We start from the raw sequence: 20,855 nt of genomic DNA, 5'->3' as shown, positions 1-20,855 counted from the left end.
AAAATGAATCCAATGTGACATGTCTAAAACTAAATTTATTATTTCCCCCAAACCTGCCCCTTTCTCTATTCCCTGTCCTGGTAAATGATATGATCATCTACTCAGAATCAATCCAGGAGAGTGTGATCTGGGATACCCTCCTTTCTCCCTCACCTGCTGCATTCCATAGTTTCTACCTCTTTTTCTTATCTGTCTCCTCTCCATTTCTACTTCTTACTGCTTTAGCTAGGGTCCTCCACCTAGACAATTAAAAAACCAACCTATCTCCCCAGCTCCTTCTGCCCCCAACTTCCACTACACAGTGATCTTTGAGAAATACGTTATCTCCTTGAAATCTTTTAGATGCTCCCCACTGACTGCAAAATAAAATCAAATTGTTTTAGCAAAAAATACCAAGCCCTTCATGATTTGGCCACTCTATACCTGGCAAGATTCTCCCTCACTCTCGCCCCATACCAATCTTATATTCTTCATCTTAAACTCAATTTATTCTATTCTACTGATTTGAGATCTGCAGTCTTAAGGAATGTCATGGTTTTAAAAGATTCTAAATCTTGTGTTTTATATTCTATAACCAACACCCCTCCCAGCACCCCAAGTGGGGAGAGTTAGTGACTAGAGAGTTCCAGAGGCACAATTAAAAAACTTTTTAATTTTGTTAAATTTTGTTTTGTTTTCTAGCTCTAAGTGCACAGGGAAGCTCTACCTTTTCTTTCCTGAAAGAGATGTCCAAAAATTACCTTGAAATCATTGAAAGTGGCCCATCCCATCGAATCAAGGCCCTGATTACATGCAGACACTCTCAAAAGGGTGGGGTGAGGAGTCAGCACTACTGTTAAAAGCAGGTGAGTTTTGAAGTTTAAAAGGAAAAGTGACCCAACCCTGGAGAGGGAAGGGAGACAAAAGTTTGGGTTGACGGAACCCCTGGGAAGTGGCTCAGTATATGAACTGGGAGAACTGATCCCTAGGAGCAGACCTTTGATGGAGCCTACCAGTACAGGAGTGGGGCTGTCTTGCCACAAGGAACCCCAAGGTGCCTACCTAAGTCTGTTCAACAAGAGAACGGGAGCTACTGCTGGACTGGGAAGCACTGGTTTTCAATTCCACATAGCAAAGACAAAACAACAGAGGCAATGAAGTGATCAGACCCACTTCAGTTCTAAACCCACTTGACAGAAATGGTTTGATTAGGGTGTTGCTACACAGAATTCTCAGTTAACTCGGTGGAGAAGAAAAGTTTCATGAGGAACTTATGGCTGATCAGGTCAAGCTGTGAAAGTAATGCCATTTACAGAGGGTATTGCTTTAAAACCTAATCACTAAGTACAATGTCTAATTTTTAGGTAGTGGCCTGTCTCCTCCCTTTAGCATCAACATTATTTTTAGCTCAGAGGCTCTAACATATTCTTATGACCTTTATTGTCCATTGTTATAATAAATAAAGCACAAAGCCATTAAAACAAAGCAGCTTGTGTGATTTGCAACATAACAGTTTTTTTCTCCCACCCTCGGAGAGAATGCTAGTTCCTAACTGCCTTCTAGAGGATTGTATAAAGTAAATCGTGTTCAGGAAATAACTATTGTTATTATTATTTTTTTACTATTATTAAAACAAAAACTTATACTGGAAAAATGCCTTTACTTCTAGTTCTCTGAACATGGTCATTTCACATATCCGCCTTTTGTATACACTTTGCTTCATACCTGCATTACCTTATCTCCCCCTTCAGTCTACCTGGTGAGTTTTCTTCACCCTTACTAAGTTCCAGACTCTTTCCTTGACTTCAGTTACATGTCTTTGTACCTGATCGTCTTTCTTCAAAAATCTAGTGTGCTTAGGTCTCTTTGTAAGAAATATTAACTTCATTTAATCAAGTATTAGTGCATAACAATCTAAAATCTAACAGGATCAATATGTATGCAAGTGAAAACAAAGTTGATCTTATTTTTATTATTTATTTATTTATTTTTATTTATTTTTTGAGAGAAAAGTAACAGAAGTTTATTAAACAAGGATACAGAAAAAGCTCTCAGGAATGAGAGGGGTCCTGACAGGGTTGTCCAAAACAAAGATGATTTTAAAGAATGACTTCTTAAAGAGACTATTTGAATCCCATTCAATAACCATTTATCGTGTACTCTGGAAAAACTGGTCTCAAAATTTTTATAAATTAACCATTGTTTCACACAAATTATAATCACTCCTTCTTCTTCTCTGATTAGACATAACAGAGGCAGTTTCAGTGCTGAAAAATAGTATTTGAATCTTTATATGGAATTCTTTGAATGAATCTTAGTATATTTTATAATCGTTTTTCTCATTAATTAGATTTTATCACTCCTTTTGCGTCTCGTAATTCAAAGACTTTGGAAAACTAGGCATAAGGGAGAAAATCATCTCGTGAATTGACAAGTTCAGTTGAAAATGCTTATGCCAAAAATATGTATGTGATCATGACCCAACAAATGAATATGTAAACAATACAGCATTTAATCATACTTTCCTTTCTTGGAATATTGTTTTAATGTATTTAATAATGATGTTCTGCTTAAGCCTTACAGTTGGCCTCGTATTATCTGCTTTAAGCCTCATCCTAAGTTTCATAAACTTAGGTGGCCATTAATAGTAGTCAGCTGGTCAACACACTTCAGTCTGGAAGACAATGAAAAAACTCCCAGGTTTTTCTCAGCAACTGGGAACTTTCTCTGCAGTCTTGGCTTTGGTCCTTCTCTGGTAGACAACTTTTCGGGTGTCCTCAGTCTCTTATCTTCTATCCAATTTTCTCAAGTTCCTCTGTCATTCTGAATTAAAACCCCACTTGCAACTCCTTGAGGAAATCTTCATTTTTTCACTTGAGGTCTCCCTGTCTCTGGCCACCACAAGTAATTGTGTATACACCATATATATCATTTTCTAGTTCTTCTACTTTTCTTCTCTCATTATCAGGATCATAAGGACATTTTGTCACAGTCCCAGTGATAATCTGTGCTTAGTAGCCAGGTCACTCTCCCTCTTGCCCTAGTAAAAACTCATTCATGGGTATGGAATGAATGACCAATTTTACAATGGTAAGAAATAACTAAAAACAATCACCCATTTCAAAATGTTTGCTTCATATCTTAATCAGATACTTATGGCCATTTTCTGCTCAAGAATTAATAAATACTATATTGTGCTAATTATTTCTTGTGGTGCATTAACACTTCTAGGCAAATGATAAGTACAATAGATTTACAACTTAATAAAACTGTATCTTCTTAACTCTCCTGTATACACCTCTCCTCTCCTGTCTGCATTGCCCCTGTCTTGTTCAAACCCTCATTATCCTCTCACCTGGACATTTTGAAGTTTTCTAAGAAACAGCATTCTTAACTTGTCTCTCAATAGTCTCTATTCACCATCCACACTTTCACCTGAGTGATCTAAGTAAGCATCTTCAATTCTCGCTCTCCTACTCAGAACTGCTTTTCAGTGTCTCAGGATGAAGTCAGACCTCCCAGCACCCCACAGAACCCGGCCGTGTCCTGACACCTGATCGGGACTTCTGCCTTCCTTTGCACTGGCTGTGCTGCAGGATCTGCAGTCCTTGAACATGCCATGCTATTTCACAGCTCTCCTTCACCAGAAGCCCAAATGCCCTTCCTGTTCTAGTCTGTGTGAAGAACATCTATCAGCTCTCAAGATGCAGCCTGTGCATCAGTTCTTTCAAAATGCTTTTCCCTACCCATTCAGAGAGAAAAACAATCTTCTCTTTGATCTCCTCCCTCCCTCATAATGTACCACAGGTATGCGTTCTTTCACAGCATTAATAATACTTCTTTTTCTTAAGTTTTGTGTATCGCTGTCTTCATCTCTAAAATGTAAAATTTCAAGAATGTAGAGGGCACCTTATTTCCATATTCTAATATAAAGTAGCACTCCATAAATGTTACATAAATAATATGGATACCACTTAAAAGCAATAACTTATTCCTAAGTTTTTTCAGCATCTTTTACGAGCTGCAGACAAGCACTTCTAAAATACCACTGCACACCTCCACATATATGTCCTACAAGTACCTCAAAGTTCACAATGCCCACAACAAATCATTTCTTTTCCCCTGAAAGTTACTCTCGTATCTGAATTTCCTATGTTGACCAATCATACATCCTTTGACTCAAACTAAAAATTCACCTCACTCTTTTGATCTCTCTATCCTTCAGTGTCACCTGCCCAGTCATTAGTTATCTTCATAAAAATATCTCAGATAATGCCATTTTCCTACTTAAAAAATGCATCATATAGCTTATTCTGTAATAAGATGGCTTCAGACAATCTGGCAAAAATCCTCACAATGTGGCAACACCTACCTTTCCAACCTCATCTCTTGCAATTTCTCCCATGGACCTTAATGTTAAGCTTCATATAAAGGTATAAAGATCTGTAAGTAGGTGAGCAATAACCAACCATGTCTAATAGAAATATAGATGTTTCTTGGTGCCAGAAGCAAAAAAAAAAAAAAAAAGAAAGAAAAAGAAAAAGAAAAAGAAAAAGAAAAAGAAAGCAAAATCCAATGGTGTATTGCCTGATATAACACAAGCCTGTAGGGTCTCAGAGCTGTCAGCCAGGCTCCCCCAGCATCACTTCAGCTGCTGATAGCTATACCTACCACATCTCTGCCTCTGCGGATATGCTAAAACCCAATTCCTACTTCACTGCCTTCAGGAGAATTCTATGACACCCCTCTGCCCATCCTGATTTAGTTTTCTTGTTTTTGTACTCTTATCTTTACCCAACCATATTAGTTATCATATGATACTGTAATGATCTGACTGCTTCCCTTCCAGCTTATGTACTTTTTGAAGGCTGGCATCATCATCAAGTGCTTTGTTCATAATAAGTGCAGAATCACTGAGTGAATTCTTTATCCTGATTTGTACTACCTCAAACTAACTCCATTATATAAAAAGTTAAAAAAAATGAAATTACCTTTTAAATTAATTTGAAAGAAAACAATTGTCATAAAACACTTCAGGGGATGAAAAATAATTGCAAAGCAGATCTGTTTACTTGTTAAATGCAGGAATTGCTATTAGGAAGGCTAATTAAAACCCATTCTGTTTCCAGACACATGCCTTGTACCTGATGTCACTCAATCCAATCTAAGTATTAATGACTTCATCCTACAAAATGGGATTACTAAGACCAATTTCATAGCATTTCTGTAGGATTAATATGTATTTATAGAAATCTCAGTAAAAACAGTTAGACATGCCATTTAAAATAAGTAAATCTACAGAGCCACATAATGTCAAGAAATTATCTTATCATCCACTGGAAGTTTCCAGGAAAATAAGAAGCTTCCTCTCACTACAGTTTATATGTTTCTTCCCTTAAGGTACAAAAAAAGCTAGGTGGTCCACCCCAGGATAAAGGGGAGTGGCTGTGGGAGAAGGGCTTAAATGTGACCCATATTTACCCTGTTTATCTTAACTGAAAACAGTCAGTTAGAACCATGGAACCTGTCTGTGATTCCCCATTGCAAAAACCTTGTGATGTCCAAAAGGGTGTTAGAGGTGTAATGTTAAACTGGAGAGCTACAGCATTAACGAACCTGAAAACTTACTTAATGAAGACTCTAAGTAGTAATAGGACCACATTATCTTTTAAATGCTATTAGAACATACATAGTATAGCTATCTAAGAGTTCCCTTACGTTCTTCTGGTTTCATTTCAGTTATTTTTTGTAGCCAATTTTTCCATGTTTGGCAGTCACAAGGCTCATGTGCTTCACCAAGGCACTCCCTAAGGAGGAAAACATAAAAGAGGCAATTAAAAAAAAATTCTTTATCAACATCGAGGTAAAAGAATAGATTTGGAAAGTACCCTTCCAATTTTAAAGTTGAGAAAACTGAGACACAGTGACTGGTGAGAGAAGCACTTCAAGAGAAGAATTAAAAATGTGATTTCAGAGCTTGATAAACACCAGGTCCAATTTTTTTTTTAAAATCAGTACATTCAGTTACACATTGTTAAATGTTCAAAATAGATTACCTAATATTTGTAATTTAGTTTTGCACGCCGGAAGAGCTGTAAGATATTTTTATCAGTTAAGTTCTGCCTTCACTAATACTTTAAATTCTTGTACTCGAAGTTTATTCTCTGGGTGAGCAGCCTTGCTGCCACTCAGGAGCTTGTTAAACATGACAAAGACCAGGCCCATAAGACCTACTAACTAGAATCTACATGTTATCAAAATTACCACATGACCCTTCTGCATTTTAAAGTTTGAAAAGCACTATTTTATATCACATTCTTTAAAAAATTTTAAAAAAAATTTCTATTCAATTTAGTTAACATACAGTGTATTATTAGTTTCAGGGGTAGAATTAAGCGATTGATCAGTTGCATGTAACATCCAGGGCTCATTACTTCAAGCTCCTTCCTTAATGCCCATCACCCAGTTACCCCATCCTCCCACCCTCCCCTCCAGCAATCCTGTTTGTTCCCTACAGTTAAAGAGTCTCTTATAGTTTGCCTCTTTCTCTGTTTTTATTCTTCCTTCCATTCCCCTATGTTCATCTTTTTGTTACTTAAATTACACAAGTGAAATCATATGGTTATTTGTCTTTCTCTGACTTATTTCCCCCTTAGCATAATACCCTCTATTTTCATCCACATTTTGCAAATGGCAAGATTTCATTCTTTTTGATGGCTAACTAATATTCCATGGTATAAATATACCACCTCTTCTTTATCCAATCATCTGTCAATGGACATTTGGGCTCTTTCCACAGCTTGGCTGTTGCGGACATTGCTGCTATAAACATTGGGGTGCAGGTGCCTCTTCGGATCACTGTTTGTATACTTTCGATAAATACCTAATAGTGCAATTGCTGGGTCATTGGGTAGCTATATTTTCAACTTTTTGAGGAACCTCCATACTGTCTTCCAGAGTGGCTGCACCGGCTTGCATTCCCACCAAACACTGTAAGAGGGTTCCCTTTCCTTCACATCTTCACCAATATCTGTTGTTTCCTGAGTTGTTAATTTTAGCCATTCTGACTGGTGTGAGGTGGTATCTCATTGTGGTTTTGATTGTTATTTCCCTGAGTGATGTTGAGCATTTTTCATGTGTTTATTGGTCATCTGTATGCCTTCTTTGGAGAAATGTCTGTTCATGTCTTCTACCCATTTCTTGACTGAATTTTTTTTTGGGGGGGTGTTGAGTTTGATAAATTCTTTATAGATTTTGGATATTAGCCCTTTATCTGATATGTCATTTGCAATATCTTCTCCCATGCCATAGGTTGTCTTTTAGTTTTGTTGATTATTTACTTTGCCATGCAAAAGCTTTTTATCCTGATGAAATCCCAATAGTTCATTTTTGCTTTTGTTTCCCTTGCTTTTGGAGACGTGTCTAGCAAGAAGTTGCTGCAGCCACAGTTCAAAGAGGTTGCTGCCTCTGTTCTCCACTAGGATTTTGATGGATTCCTGTCTCACATTTAGGTCTTTCATCCATTTTGAATTTGTTTTTGTGTATGCTGTACGAAAGCGGTCCAGTTTCATTTTTCTGCATGTGGCTATCCAATCTTCTGAACACCATTTGTTGGAGAGACTGTCTTTTTTCCCCTGTATATTTTTTCCTGCTTTGTCAATGATAAGTTGACCACAGAGTTGAGGGTCCATTTCTGGGTTCTCTATTCTGTTCCACTGACCTATGTGTCTGTTTTTGTGCCAGTACCATCCTGTCTTGATGATTACAGCTTTGTAATACAGCTTGAAGTCCAGAATTGTGATGCCAGCTTTTTCTTTTTCAGTATTCGTTTGGCTATTTGAGGTCTTTTTTCTGGTTCCATACAAATTTTAGGATTGTTCCAGCTCTGTGAAAAATGCTGGTAGTATTTTGATAGGGATTGCACTGAATGTGTAGATTGCTTTGGGTAGCACAGACATTTTAACAATATTTGTTCTTTCACTTCATGAGCATGGAATGTTTTTCCATTTCTTTGTGTCTTCCTCAATTTCTTTCATTAAGTGTTCCATAGTTTTCTGAGTACAGATCTTTTATCTCTTTGGTTAGGTTCTATTCCTAGGTATCTAATGGTTTTTGGTGCAATTGTAAATGGGATTGATTCCTTGATTTCTCTTTCTGCTGTTTCACTGTTAGTGTATAGGAATGCAACAGGCTTCTGTGTGTTGCTTTTATACCTTGCAACTTTGCTGAATTCCTTTATCAGTTCTAGCAATTTTTTGCTGGGGTCTTTTGGGTTTCCCACAGAGTGCCCGGTCATCTATGAAGAGTGAAAGTTTGACTTCTTTGCTGATTTGGATGCCTTTTATTTCTCTTTGCTGTCTGATTGCTGAGGCTAGGACTTCCACTACAATGATGAACCACAGTGGTGAGAGTGGACATCCCTGTCGTGTCCAATATTAGGGGAAAAGCTCTCAGTTTCTTCCCTCTGAGGATATTTGCTGTGGGTCTTTCTTATATGGCTTTTATGATGTTGAGAAATGTTCCCTCTTTCCCTACATGGTGGAGGGTTTTTATCAAGAAAGGATGCTGTACTTTGTCAAATGCTTTTTATCATATGGTTCGTATAGTTCTTATCCTATTAGTAATACGGTGTATCACACTGATTGATTGTGGATGTTGAAATATCCCTACAGCCCGGGAAGAAATCCCACTTGGTTGTGGTGAATAATCCTTTTAATGTACTGTTGCATCCTACTGGCTAGTATCTTGGTGAGAATTTCTGCATCCATATTCATCAGGGATATTGGTCTATAATTCTCCTTTTACTGGGGTCTTTATCTGGTTTTGGGATCAAGGTAATGCTGGCCTCACAGAATGAGTTCGGAAGTTTTCCTTCCATTTCTATTTTTTGTAACAACTTCAGAAGAACAGGTATTAATTCTTCTTTAAATGTTTGGTAGAATTCCCCTGGGAAGCCGTCTGGCCTTGGGCCCTTTTTTGTTGGGAAATTTTTGCTGACTGCTTTAATTTCTTTGCTGGTTATGGGTCTGTTCTGGTTTTCTATTTCTTCCTGTTTCAGTTGCAGTAGTTTAGGTTTCTAGAAATGCATTAATTTCTTCTGGATTGCCTAATTTGTTGGCTTGTAACTGTTCATAATATTCTAATTGTTGCTATTTCTGCAGTGTTGACTGTGATCTCTCCTTTTTCATTCATGATTTTATTTATTTGAGTCCTTTCTCTTTTCTTTTTGATAAGCCTGGCCAGGGGTTTATCAATCTTATTAATTCTTTCAAAGAACCAGCTCCTAGTTTTGTTGATCTGTCCTGTTTTTTTGATTTCTATATCATTGATTTCTCATCTAATCTTTATTATTTATCTTCTCCTGCTGCATTTAGGCTTTATTTGCTGTTCTTTTTCCAGCTCCTTTAGATGTAAGATTAGGTTGTATATTTGAGACTTTTCTTGCTTCTTGAGGAAGGTCTATATTGCTATATACTTTCCTCTTAGGACTGCCTTTGTTGCATGCCAAAGATTTTGAACTGTTGTTTTCACTTTCATTTGTTTCCATGTTTTTAAAAAATTCTTTGATTTCCTGGCTGACCCATTCATTCTTTAGTAGAATGTTCTTTGATCTCCATGTATTTGTGGTCCTTCCAAATTTTTCCTTGTGGTTAACTTCAAGTTTTATAGCATTGTGGTCTGAAAATAGGCATGGTATGATTTCAATCTTTTTGTACTGGTTGAGACCTGACTTGTGACCCAGTATGTGATCTACTCTGGAGAATGTTCCACGTGCACTTGAAAAGAATGTACATTCTGCTGCTTTAGGGTAAAATGCTCTGAATATATCTGTTAAGTCCATCTGGTCCAGTGTGTCATTCGAAGCCCTTGTTTCCTTGCTCACCTTCTGCTTAGATGATCTGTCCACTGCTGTGAGTGGGGTGCTAAAGTCCCCCACTATTACTGTATTATCATTGAGTTTCTTTATTATTAATTGATTTACATATTTGGCTCCTCTCAAATTAGGGGCATAAATATTTACAATCGTTAGATCTTGTTGTTGGATAGACCCCTTTATTATGATATAGTGTCCTTCATCTCTTACTATAATCTTTGGTTTAAAATCTAGTTTGAGTGATAGAAGGATGGCTACTCTACCTTTCTTTTTTTTAAATATTTTATTTATTTATTTGACAGAGACAGCAAGAGAGGGAACACAAGCAAGCGGAGTGTGAGAGGGAGAAGCAGGCTTTCTGCCGAGCAGGGAGCCTGGTGCGGGGCTTGATCCCAGGACCCTGGGATCATGACCTGAGCCAAAGGCAGATGCTTAACGGCTAAGCCACCCAGGCGCCCCTCTACTCTACCTTTCTTTTGATTACATCACGTTCTTGTTGTTACTTTCACCTTAAAATCCCCAAGTAACAGGGCAATCTAATTTACTTTTGAGTTTGCTGAATCCCAATTTTCTGTTTCATTGGAATTTGGCAAAGTTTGATTTAAATAATAAAAAACATATCAACTTATCATTTGTTAACTTGATTTTACATTCTTTCTATAGCTATATAAAAATCAGGGGCACCTGGGTGGCTCAGTCGTTAACTCTCCCACTCCCCCTGCTGGTGTTCCCTCTCTCACTGTGTCTCTCTCTGTCCAATAAATAAATAAAATCTTAAAAAAATAAAATAAAAAATAAAAATCACATTAAAAAGGGCTAAAGCCTTTAAAAATTACTTATTTTAATTCAATATGATGGTATATTCTGTAGTACAAAGGAAATTTTACAGTAAATAACAAAATATCATGGGGGCAGAGGGGGAGAAAAGCCCAATCTGTAGGTGCCATCATCATTATCATCATCATGATATGTTATTTTAAACAAAGATCTTATTTGCAAAGATTAAGTCTATTAAGACACCTGCTGATGCAGGCAGTCTTACAAACTAAGAAGTAACACTTCACTATATTAAGAATGTTAACAGGGTACCTGGGGGGCTCAGTTGGTTAAGCGTCTGCTTTTGGCTCAGGTCATGATTTCGGGGGCCTGGAATCAAGCCCCATGTCAGGCTCCCTGCTCAGTGGGAAGTCTGCTTCTCCCTCTCCCTCTCCCCCCAACTTGTGCTCTCTCTAATAAATAAAATCTTAAAAAAAAAAAAAAAGAATGTAACAATTCTACTTCAAGCCCATTAAAATAGCTACTATTAAAAAACTGGAAGACAACAAGTGTTGGGAAGGATGTGGAGAAACTGGAACCCTTGCTGGTAGGAATCTAAAATGATGCAGTTGCTATGGAAAACAGTTTGGTAGTTCCTCAAAATATAAGACATAGAATTACTACATGATCTATCAATTCCATTCCTAAGGATATACCTAAAAGAATTGAAAGCATTGACTAAAATTTTCTCACCAATGTTCACAACAGTATTATTCACAACAGCCAGGATATGGCTAACAACCCATATGTCCATCAACAAATGAGCAGATAAATAAAATGTGGTATACACACACACACAGGAATATTAGTAGGCCATAAAAAGGAATGAAATTCTGATTTATGCTACAACATGGATGAATCTTGAGACATTATGCTAAGTGTAATAAGTCAGACACAAAAGGAAAACTATCGTATGGTTCCACTTACATTAAATATCCAGAATAGGGATTTCACAGAGACAGAAAGTAGAATGGTGGTTACCCGTAGCTATGGGGCAAGGGAGGATGGGGAGTTTTTGCTTAATGGTTAGAGTTTCTGTTTGGTATGAGGTAAAAGTTCTGTAAATGTATAGGAAATGGTTGTACAACATTAGGAATGTACTTAATACCACTGAATTATATACTTAAAAATGTTTTGAAGAAAGAAAAACACCAATTATCTTGAAAGGGTAATTTGGTGTGCTTCAATTTCTGACGTTACTATTTGGGAAATCTTTTCCATAACTGCAGTTTTATAACGTTTCTTAGTAACTTATTGGTAACTTAACAGTCATTCAAAAAATAATGAGTTGATTAAAAATGGAAGTTAAAAAATGGAAGTAGATATATTACATTCGCTTTGGTACATATTAAAATAAACTCTGCTTCCCGGAAATGTAAGGAATATCTGTAATAACTGTTAATTTTAATTTGGCACATATACTAGCATATACCAGAGTAAAAAGTATGCTACAGATCTAGGAACAGTGTTTCCATATCGTGCTTGAGAATACATGTAGGAATACAGAATCTATATTTCTCATGACTTATTAAAAAAAAATTAGGTGTATTTCCGTATCTGCAGTATCTAAAACAAATGAAGTCAATGAAATAAATTATTTCCATTAATTTTAAGAGTTCTCCCCCTGAAGATTAAAAAGCACATTGAATGTTTTTTCCCTACTAGAATCAATACCAATATGACTGGCTCTGGTGTTCGGACATTTTCTGACAAACCTGAGAAAATACTGAGTGGGGGAGGCGGTGGAGAGGAAACCCCAATGTTTTCAAACAAAGTCTGAAAAAATAAATGGTATTTCTTCAAAAGGCCATAATTGTTTATTGGTATTCTTGGTCTCTGAGGCTGCGTTGCATTACATAGCAAGATTTTCTTTTCCAGAACCTCACAGGAGGACACACACCAGCTGTTTCCTCAGGTGCTAGCCCAATCAGCAGGATCACTTCTGAATGTTACAACTCGATGGCAGCTTCCAGTGCAATGTTAAGAATGGGTATAAAAAGGAGAGGCTTTTTATATAAAAAATAAGTTAGAGTAAGGACTATAAATTAAAAAGGGAGCTAGAGGTTGCCTTTTAAAACTAAGGTATTTGGGAAAACAAGCCCAACTACTTTAAAATATGGTAATAACAATGCTACTGGACATTATGTGACTGATAATCTGAATTATGCCATATGTAGGGAGAGACGTTATTCTGAGACAAGTAATAGAGAGACTGGAATGTTCTGTAGATACTGTTAAGCTAAATTCCTGAAGAGTTTTAACCAAGATGCAGATGATTGATGACTAGTATTCTGACAGACCTAGTACCTATTGTTGAGACTGTACCTCAAAATATCACTAAAAACAAGGTAATTGTAAGAGGAATTTTGCCTTGCAGTCAACTGAAATTTAGACACACCAATAGAGTGGGTGAAGTGCTTCATAAGGGGAAAAGTGCTTCATTATAAAGGAAAAAAAAAGATTGTCTAATATAAAATCCGTAACCCTGTCCAAATACCACAGTTAACTAATATCAAGAGATTAAGGAATGGCTCTTTCCTTGAAAATTTTTGAATACGCACAACCACTGGCAGGAATATACACTGGCTACAAAGGATTCTGGCAAAGGAAAAACCTTTTACTAAAGTTTCATAACCTGATGGGAAATTCCTACCAAGAAGTTGACAATTTCTGCACTACTGGGTATTTACTGCAAAGATACAAATATAGTGATCCAAAGGGGCACCTGCACCCCAAAGTTTATGGCAGCAATGTCCACAATAGCCAAACTATGGAAAGAGCCCAGATGTCCACAGACAGATGAATGGATAAAAAAGATATATATACACACACACACACACATATATACACACAATGGACTACTACTCAGCCATCAAAAAAATGAAATCTTGCCATTTGCAATGATGTGCATGGAACTAGAGAATATTATGCTAAGCAAAAAAGTCAGAGAAAGGCAATTATCATATGATCTCACTCAGATGTGGAATTTAAGAAACAAAACAGAGGATCATAGGGGAGAGAGGAAAAAATAAAACAAGATAAAATCGGGGAAGGAGACAAACCATAAAAGACTCTTAATCATAGGAAACAAACTCAGGGTTGCTGGAGGGAAGAGGGATGGAGGGATGGGGTAAGTGGGTGATGGACATTAAGGAGGGCACGTGATGTAATGAGCACTGGGTATTATATAAGACTGATGAATCACTGACCTCTACCTCTGAAACTAATAATACATTATATGTTAATTAACTGAATTAAAAAAATCAGTAGGTGGGAAAATTTATTATAAAATATTAGAACATATTTTGGAAGTATGATCTGAAACACTTCATTTATGTAAGCTTTTAATTAAAAAATTTTTTTCTTGGGGTACCTGGGTGGCTCAGTCACTTAAAGTGTCTGCCTTTCGCTCGGATCATGATTCCCAGGGTCCTGAGACTGAGCCCTACATCAGGCTCTCTGCTCAGCAGGGAGCCTGCTTCTCCATCTCGCTCGGCCTGCCGCTCCCCCTACTTGTGCTCTTTTTCTCTAATAAATAAATAAAATCTTAAAAGTTTGTTTTTCCTTTCCAAATTTTTTTGATAAATCTGACATGTAACATTGTGTGAATTTAAAGCGTACAGTGTGCCACTTTGATACATTTATGTATTGTAATATGATTGGCGTTTTAACAATTTTTATCACATTACATGTTTATAGTATAGTGAAAAAAAAAGTAACACCTCCTTCTTAAAAAAAAAAGTTGACAATTTCAGTTCACTGCCATTTTACAACTTTATTAATGACCCATCCTGAGTAAGTAGAAATCCTCATTTTATGATTCTCCTCCTTTAGACAACTTTTCCCTTAATTAACAAATTAACTAAAAATTATAATTTAAAAAAACTAGTATTTTTGGGGTGCCTCGGTGGCTCAGTCAGTTAAGCTTCCAACTCTTGAATTTGGCTCAGGGTTGTGAGATTGAGTCCCACATCAGGCTCCGTACTGGGTGTGGAGCCTGCTTAAGATTCTCTTCCTTTCCCTCTACCTCACCCCCTGCCCCTCTCTCTCTATCTCTAAACATATAAGAATATTTTTTAGTATTCCAGGCAATGTTGTAATTCCTTACATGTACCGACTCATTTAATCCACACAACAATTCTTTGAAATCGGTACTATTATCCCCATTTTACAGGCATGGAGAGGCTCAGCACTCTGCCAAAGGTCACACAGAAAGCGAGCAGATGAGCTGAGATTTGAAGCCAAATAGTTTGGCTTTGGAACTAGTACATTTTGTGCTGATTCCATCAGTTACAAAGGCTTCAACTGTATTACTGTACTATAAGAGAGGATGCTTGTTTATCATCAAGTCACACAGCTAGTTAGCGGCAGTTAAGTCTCAAATGTAGGCTCTGTGTCTCCCAATTAATGACAATCATGTGCTCCACTGAAACTTGATAAATTGAACTTTCAACAGTATTTATTTAGATGAGTATGATACTTCGTATAGAGTAGACATGATATTTAAACAGGGTCTTATGATCAGTTTTGATCAAATAAATATCATGTCTCATTTCTGAGCCTAGGACAAGCTGGGGAATAGGTTCTGCTTGTCGGCAGGGCTCTGATACTTAAATAGCTAAATGCTGCCAGTCTGGAAAAATCTTCCAGAACCAGAGCTATTAAGCTAAGGAACTGAGACTCTAATTTTGCAAGCGAAAATGAGATTCAACTATTAGGGCCCACAAACAAGAACAACATTTATTTTGCCCAGAGGACTCTTAAAGAGTCCACTGTCTGAAGTCTGTGGAGGAGATGAAGCATGAAACTGTGCTTTAACTCAATCAAGATTCATAAGCCTAACAGGAGAGTAAGTTTTATCAAAATCCTTATTGTGGGTATTGGAGAAAAACAGAACAAGTTGATAACAATATTAATGCACTAATGCACATTCACTTGGGAAATTTCCCGAAATACCTGACAAGTCTGCACATTGTACTCTGATTCACCGGAAACGTCAACGGACTAGAAACCTGATGCTGTGATTTCTCATCAGTTGCATCTCTATAATCCAAATCTTACTGGGTTCAATTTGTTTCATGGTGATGGTGACACTATTTTAAAGGTTTCTTTGCATAGTTCAGTAAATAGATGTTCCACAGCTGGGTGATATATTTTTAAAAACCACAGAATATTATTGTTTAGAATATTCATGCCAGTCAATTATATTGAATAACTTTAAAATATATTTGGCTGTCTACGGATTTAGAAGAAATGAATTCCATTTAAGTCTCTCTATTTCCAGAGGCAACACTGGTGATTAAAGGGACTGGGGATACTCTGAGGTGATACAGGAGAGAAATGACCACTATACCTAACGTTAAATTTAAGTTCTTCTCCTCATAGATTAGAATTTGGGTGGTATTAAGAAGTATTTTTGACAACAAATCTTTATTTTTTATTTTTAAAAAGTATATTTATTTTTAAAAAGATTTTATTTATTTTAGAGATAGTGCAAACGGAGGGAGGGAAAGGGGGAGAGGGACAAGCAGACTCCACACTGAGAGCAGAGTCTGATCTGGGGCTTGATTTCAGGACCCTGAGGTGACCGGAGCCAAAATCGAGAGTCGAACTCTTAACCGACTGAGCCACCCAGGTGCCTCTGAGAGCAAATCTTTAAAGAGTTGCCTCAGAAAAGAAAGACTTCGCGTTTGTTCACAGGGCACAGAAGTTACATAGTAGCATATTCTACTTAATAAAAACAGAGGGAAGATGGTCACTGGCTCAAGTTACGAACACTGTCCAGGACAACACAGTCAAATCAGACAAAATATAATTATATAGGCTAGGGGGAGAAAGCATTCTACGTTCAGTTAATAAGGGCAAAGAAGTGGTGGGTGAACAAGTTACAAGAGAAAGGGCTACACTGTGGTGGGAAGGGAAATGTCTACTCCCACCTTCCTTCCTATTGATAAATATATTTAGTTATATTCAGGCACACATCCCTTGGGGATGGCTCTCAACTCATTCTGTCACATGAAGCTTTTAAAAAGAAGGAACTATTATTGCCTTTTCTTGTGGTTTTTTAAATCATCTTTAGAGAATATTTCTGAGCTTTCTGGGGAAAGAAAGAAGCAAAACGAAGAATCATATGCCTTTATTTTATAAAGATATCTCTGAGAAAGCTTCCTTTTGCATACAGCAGATTTTGCCTCTCTATGAAATAGATAAGGGCAGTAGAATTCTTAGAATTTTTTTTTAATTTTTAGAAATTTCTGATTATAGGCAAACCTCTTTTACTACATGAATAAAAGTAGGAAGAATGTAAAAACAGAGACTGCAAATTAATGCCTAGAGAAGTGCAGCAGGCAATGTAAAAATCCTAGAAAAGGATTTAGATTTAGAATTGTTAGTCCAGAAAACGATTCTATTTGCTAAACTCTCTACTACCCTGATGAATGGAGAAAGAGTAAATAATTACCAAATGTGACCTTGAATCCACGTGGCCATTCACAGATCCCCTGAACTGGGATAAAATTCAAAAGAGGGCCTGTATTGTATCGTCTCCAAAGAATCTTGAGTATAACCAGCCCAATATTTTGGGGTGTGAGAAAGAATAAGTGAATATATTTCTCCAAATACTTGTCTAGAAATGTACATTTATAGCATCATATATGTTTACAGATTCATTCATATAGCTTTTAGAGTCTAACCTATATTGGTAGTTTTTTCCACTAGTTTTGTCATGTTTAGTCAAACCAAACTTATTACTTGCAACATACAAAGGTTTACTAGTAAAAACTAGTAAAAGCCAGACCACAGAAACCACAGAGCTTAAGAAGACAATGCTAATCACAGTTTCTTCTTTTCCCTTCAAAACTTTATTATTCTCTGATCTTAGGAAATGCTTTCTTCTCCTTATCTTCTAAATGTTTTACTAATTTATATTTTCCATTTTTGTAGCTTCTCTACCAATCCTTATCTAAATCAGCCTTTTTCAATCAGGATGTTTACATGAACAGAGAACTCAGAAATCGATTTATGTGATAACTTTTCTCAATTTTCCCAAGGATAATACATGATTAGTACTATTCATTTTGTTTTATTTTTTTCAGGCTTCTTAAATTTATTTATTTTTTATTTTTTAAAGATTTTATTCATTTATTTGAGAGAAAGAGGTAGAGAGAGTACGAGCAGGGTAAAGGGCAAAGGGAGAGGCAGACTGCCTACTGTGCAGGGAGCCCCAGGCAGGGCTCCATCCGGGGACTCCAGCACCACAAGCCCGGCCAAAGGCAGATGCTTAACTGACTGAGCCACACAGGCACCCCTTTTAGGCTTCTTTTAAATAAAGATTTTATTTATTTACTTGAGAGAGAGAGTGAACAAGAGGGAGAAAAAGAGTGCGCAACGAGGGGAGAAAGAGAGAGAGCGCACGCGTGTGCGCACAAGTGGGGGGTGGGGCAAGCAGACTTCCCACTGAGGGTGGAGCCTATGACACAGGACTCCATCCCAGGACCCTGAGATCATGACCTGAGCCGAAGTCAGTCGCTTAACCGACTGAGCTGCCTAGGCACCCCTGATTAGTACCATTTTAGATGCACAGGGTGCACACAGTGGGATGCCTTAGGGCATGTGAGCTTAAGTTTTTGAAGAAACTCCATACTAACTCAAAAAAGGAAGCTCCTTTTATTTATTTTTTTTACTTTAGTATTCTTATGTTATAGTAAAGTGGGTTCATATTCATTTAAGGACTATTTATTTATGAACTATTAAGCTCATGTATTTATTAACTCACTTGTCACTTCTGAGCTGGATCCTGAACTCTTCTGGTGAGGTAGTAAGGTGGAGTTAAGAACCAATCAGCAAATAGTAAAACATGTAAAGCTAAAAATTATGAATTTGTCTTGCAAATGTTTTGAAAAATTACCATAAGGCATGTGGATGTAATCTATTATTCAATATTCTGTTGTAATTTACTTGCTGAGTCTGATTTCGCCATCAAAGTAGTCAATGTGATTTTTCTTTCATTAATCACTTCATTCAAGTACCTAGAGCACAGGAGTCTAGCAAACTTTTCTGTAAAGAACCAAATGGTAAATATTTTGGGTTTTGTAGGCCATATGGTTTCTGTCGGAACCATGTAATGCTGCCATGGCCTGAAAGCAGCCACAAAAAATAAATTGGCACAAATGGTGTGGCTGTGTTCCAATAAAAATTGGTAGGGACAGTAGTTTTCTTGACACCTGACCTAGAGAGTTCAGTGCTATACACAGACTGGCAATTCAAGAAATATTTTTAGCTAATGATAATGATGATGAGGGTAAGAAATAGACCTTTCAGGGTAGGAATATTTCCCTAACTATGCCTTTTTACTATTTAGCAGTGCTATAATTTGACTTTGGTTTCTGGTAAGTAAATAAATAGAGTCCTATATCCATCTAAAGTATACCCTTGCATATGTGATAAATCTGGAAATGAGAAAAAAGGAGAACAAATACTATTTCTTTTTCTGGTCATTTAATTACCTAAAAAAAACACCAATGGTTAATTATCATCGAATCTACTCTGAATAAAGCAGAATGCTGACAGGCAGACATATAGTTAAATGCTGATGTCGGACATATAGTTAAAAAACACAAGACACACAAAGTGATTCTTAACTAGGACTGTGCATTAGAACCACCTACAAGCTTCTTTCTAGGGGCCCTACTTCAAAACCTACTAAATCAAAATCTTATTTGTTGGGGCCTATGATGAAAATTTGGGAAAATGGGTCTTAGTTAAATCTGGGCATCCATGGTTAAGAATCACTGCTGGAGTCTTCAATTTTAAGAAAAAAAGTAAAGTTTTTAACATGTTCTAATCTATTTTCAGCAATTTGTTACTAGAGTTTAAGTGCATGGGCTCTGGAATCAGAGCTGGGCTCTAATCCCATTTCTGCCATTTCTTAGCTGCATAACCCTGGGCAACTTCTCTATGCCTGAGATTCTTTATCTATAAAATGGGTATAATAACAACACTCGACTCATAGCATTGCTGGGAGAATTCAATATATGAAAATATCTGGCATAAAGCTTGGTACACATCAAGGACACAATAAACTATGACTACTCATCACACTTTTTTTTAATTAATAAGAATGATATCAAATATACTACACTCTAAAGGCCTAATTCAAGGTGCAAAGTCTCTTTAAAAACTGTTAGAAGGGTGATTAGGCTGATTCCAACTTGTCTTATACTGACCAGCAGAAGAGGTGTCCTTTTCCACAGTCCACAGCAGGAGCTCTGAGCAAGGGAAAGCTGAGTGTATCAGACCCAGATGTATTTGACCCTTGTTTTGTAAGTCTGACCGCTCTTTCACAGCCTGGAGTAGGGCACCATTTAATGGCAGGATTATTTTCAACGAAGGCCTGTTGAAACAGCAATAATGAAACTCTTAATTCTGAGTGTATCCCATGTCAATTTACTTTAGATGGAAAAAAAGGGTGAACTAAAAAACAAGGAGTAATCAGTCTCAAGAGAAACTTAAAATAGTACCAGAAAATATAGAACTTAGTAAGAAGGAAAAAAGAGGTAATTACCTTAGTAACAACATGACTTTTTAAATTTATGTTTTCTTTAATCTAAAAACCAGGCAGATGATGATGAAGTAAAAATGTAACTTTTCACACAGAAAATGTTTAATTTAAAAATGTTTTCTCATACAATATGCTGCCTTTCTGATGAAAATAATTATATGATTATTAGTTGCATTAGTACTGTAAATTTCTAAATGGCACCCCAATAATACATAAAAATCAAGATTATGATGCTTTGTTACAAAACAGCAGGATACCTTTTTGAAAAGTTCATATGTCATAGGGTTTAGACCTCAAAAAATCTGAATAAATTTTTTTTTTTAGGGAGAGAGCAGGAGCGAGCACACACACCTATGAAAGGGGCAAAGGCAGAGGGAGAGAGAAAACCTTAAGTAGACCCCCCTCTGAGCACAGAGCCTGACGTGGGGCTCAATCACACGACCTGGAGATCATGACCTGAGCTGAAATCAAGGGTCGGACACTTTACTGACTGAGCCACCCAGGTACCCCCAAAATATAATTTTTTTTTTAAGATTTTATTTATTTGACAGAGATAGAGACAGCCAGCGAGAGAGGGAACACAAGCAGGGGGAGTGGGAGAGGAAGAAGCAGGCTCATAGCGGAGGA

General features: G+C 36.9%; 1 protein-coding gene across 1 annotated transcript in view; it reads right to left on the bottom strand.

The window, feature by feature from the left end:
* The window catches only part of ANKIB1 (ankyrin repeat and IBR domain containing 1), a 159,644-nt gene that overhangs the window by 25,249 nt on the left and 113,540 nt on the right, over positions 1–20,855 (bottom strand). The window contains exons 7-8 of the mRNA XM_034642389.1: positions 19,894–20,092; positions 5,698–5,786 (exon numbers count right to left, since the gene is read on the bottom strand). Of these exons, the coding sequence (XP_034498280.1) occupies positions 5,698–5,786; positions 19,894–20,092 (288 nt within the window). The remainder of the gene's footprint in view (positions 1–5,697; positions 5,787–19,893; positions 20,093–20,855) is intronic.

This window comes from Ailuropoda melanoleuca, chromosome 1, assembly GCF_002007445.2.
Source record: "Ailuropoda melanoleuca isolate Jingjing chromosome 1, ASM200744v2, whole genome shotgun sequence".
NCBI lineage: Eukaryota > Metazoa > Chordata > Mammalia > Carnivora > Ursidae > Ailuropoda > Ailuropoda melanoleuca.
The sequence above is the reverse complement of the archived record's forward strand: the minus strand, read 5'-3'. Positions and strand labels throughout refer to the sequence as shown.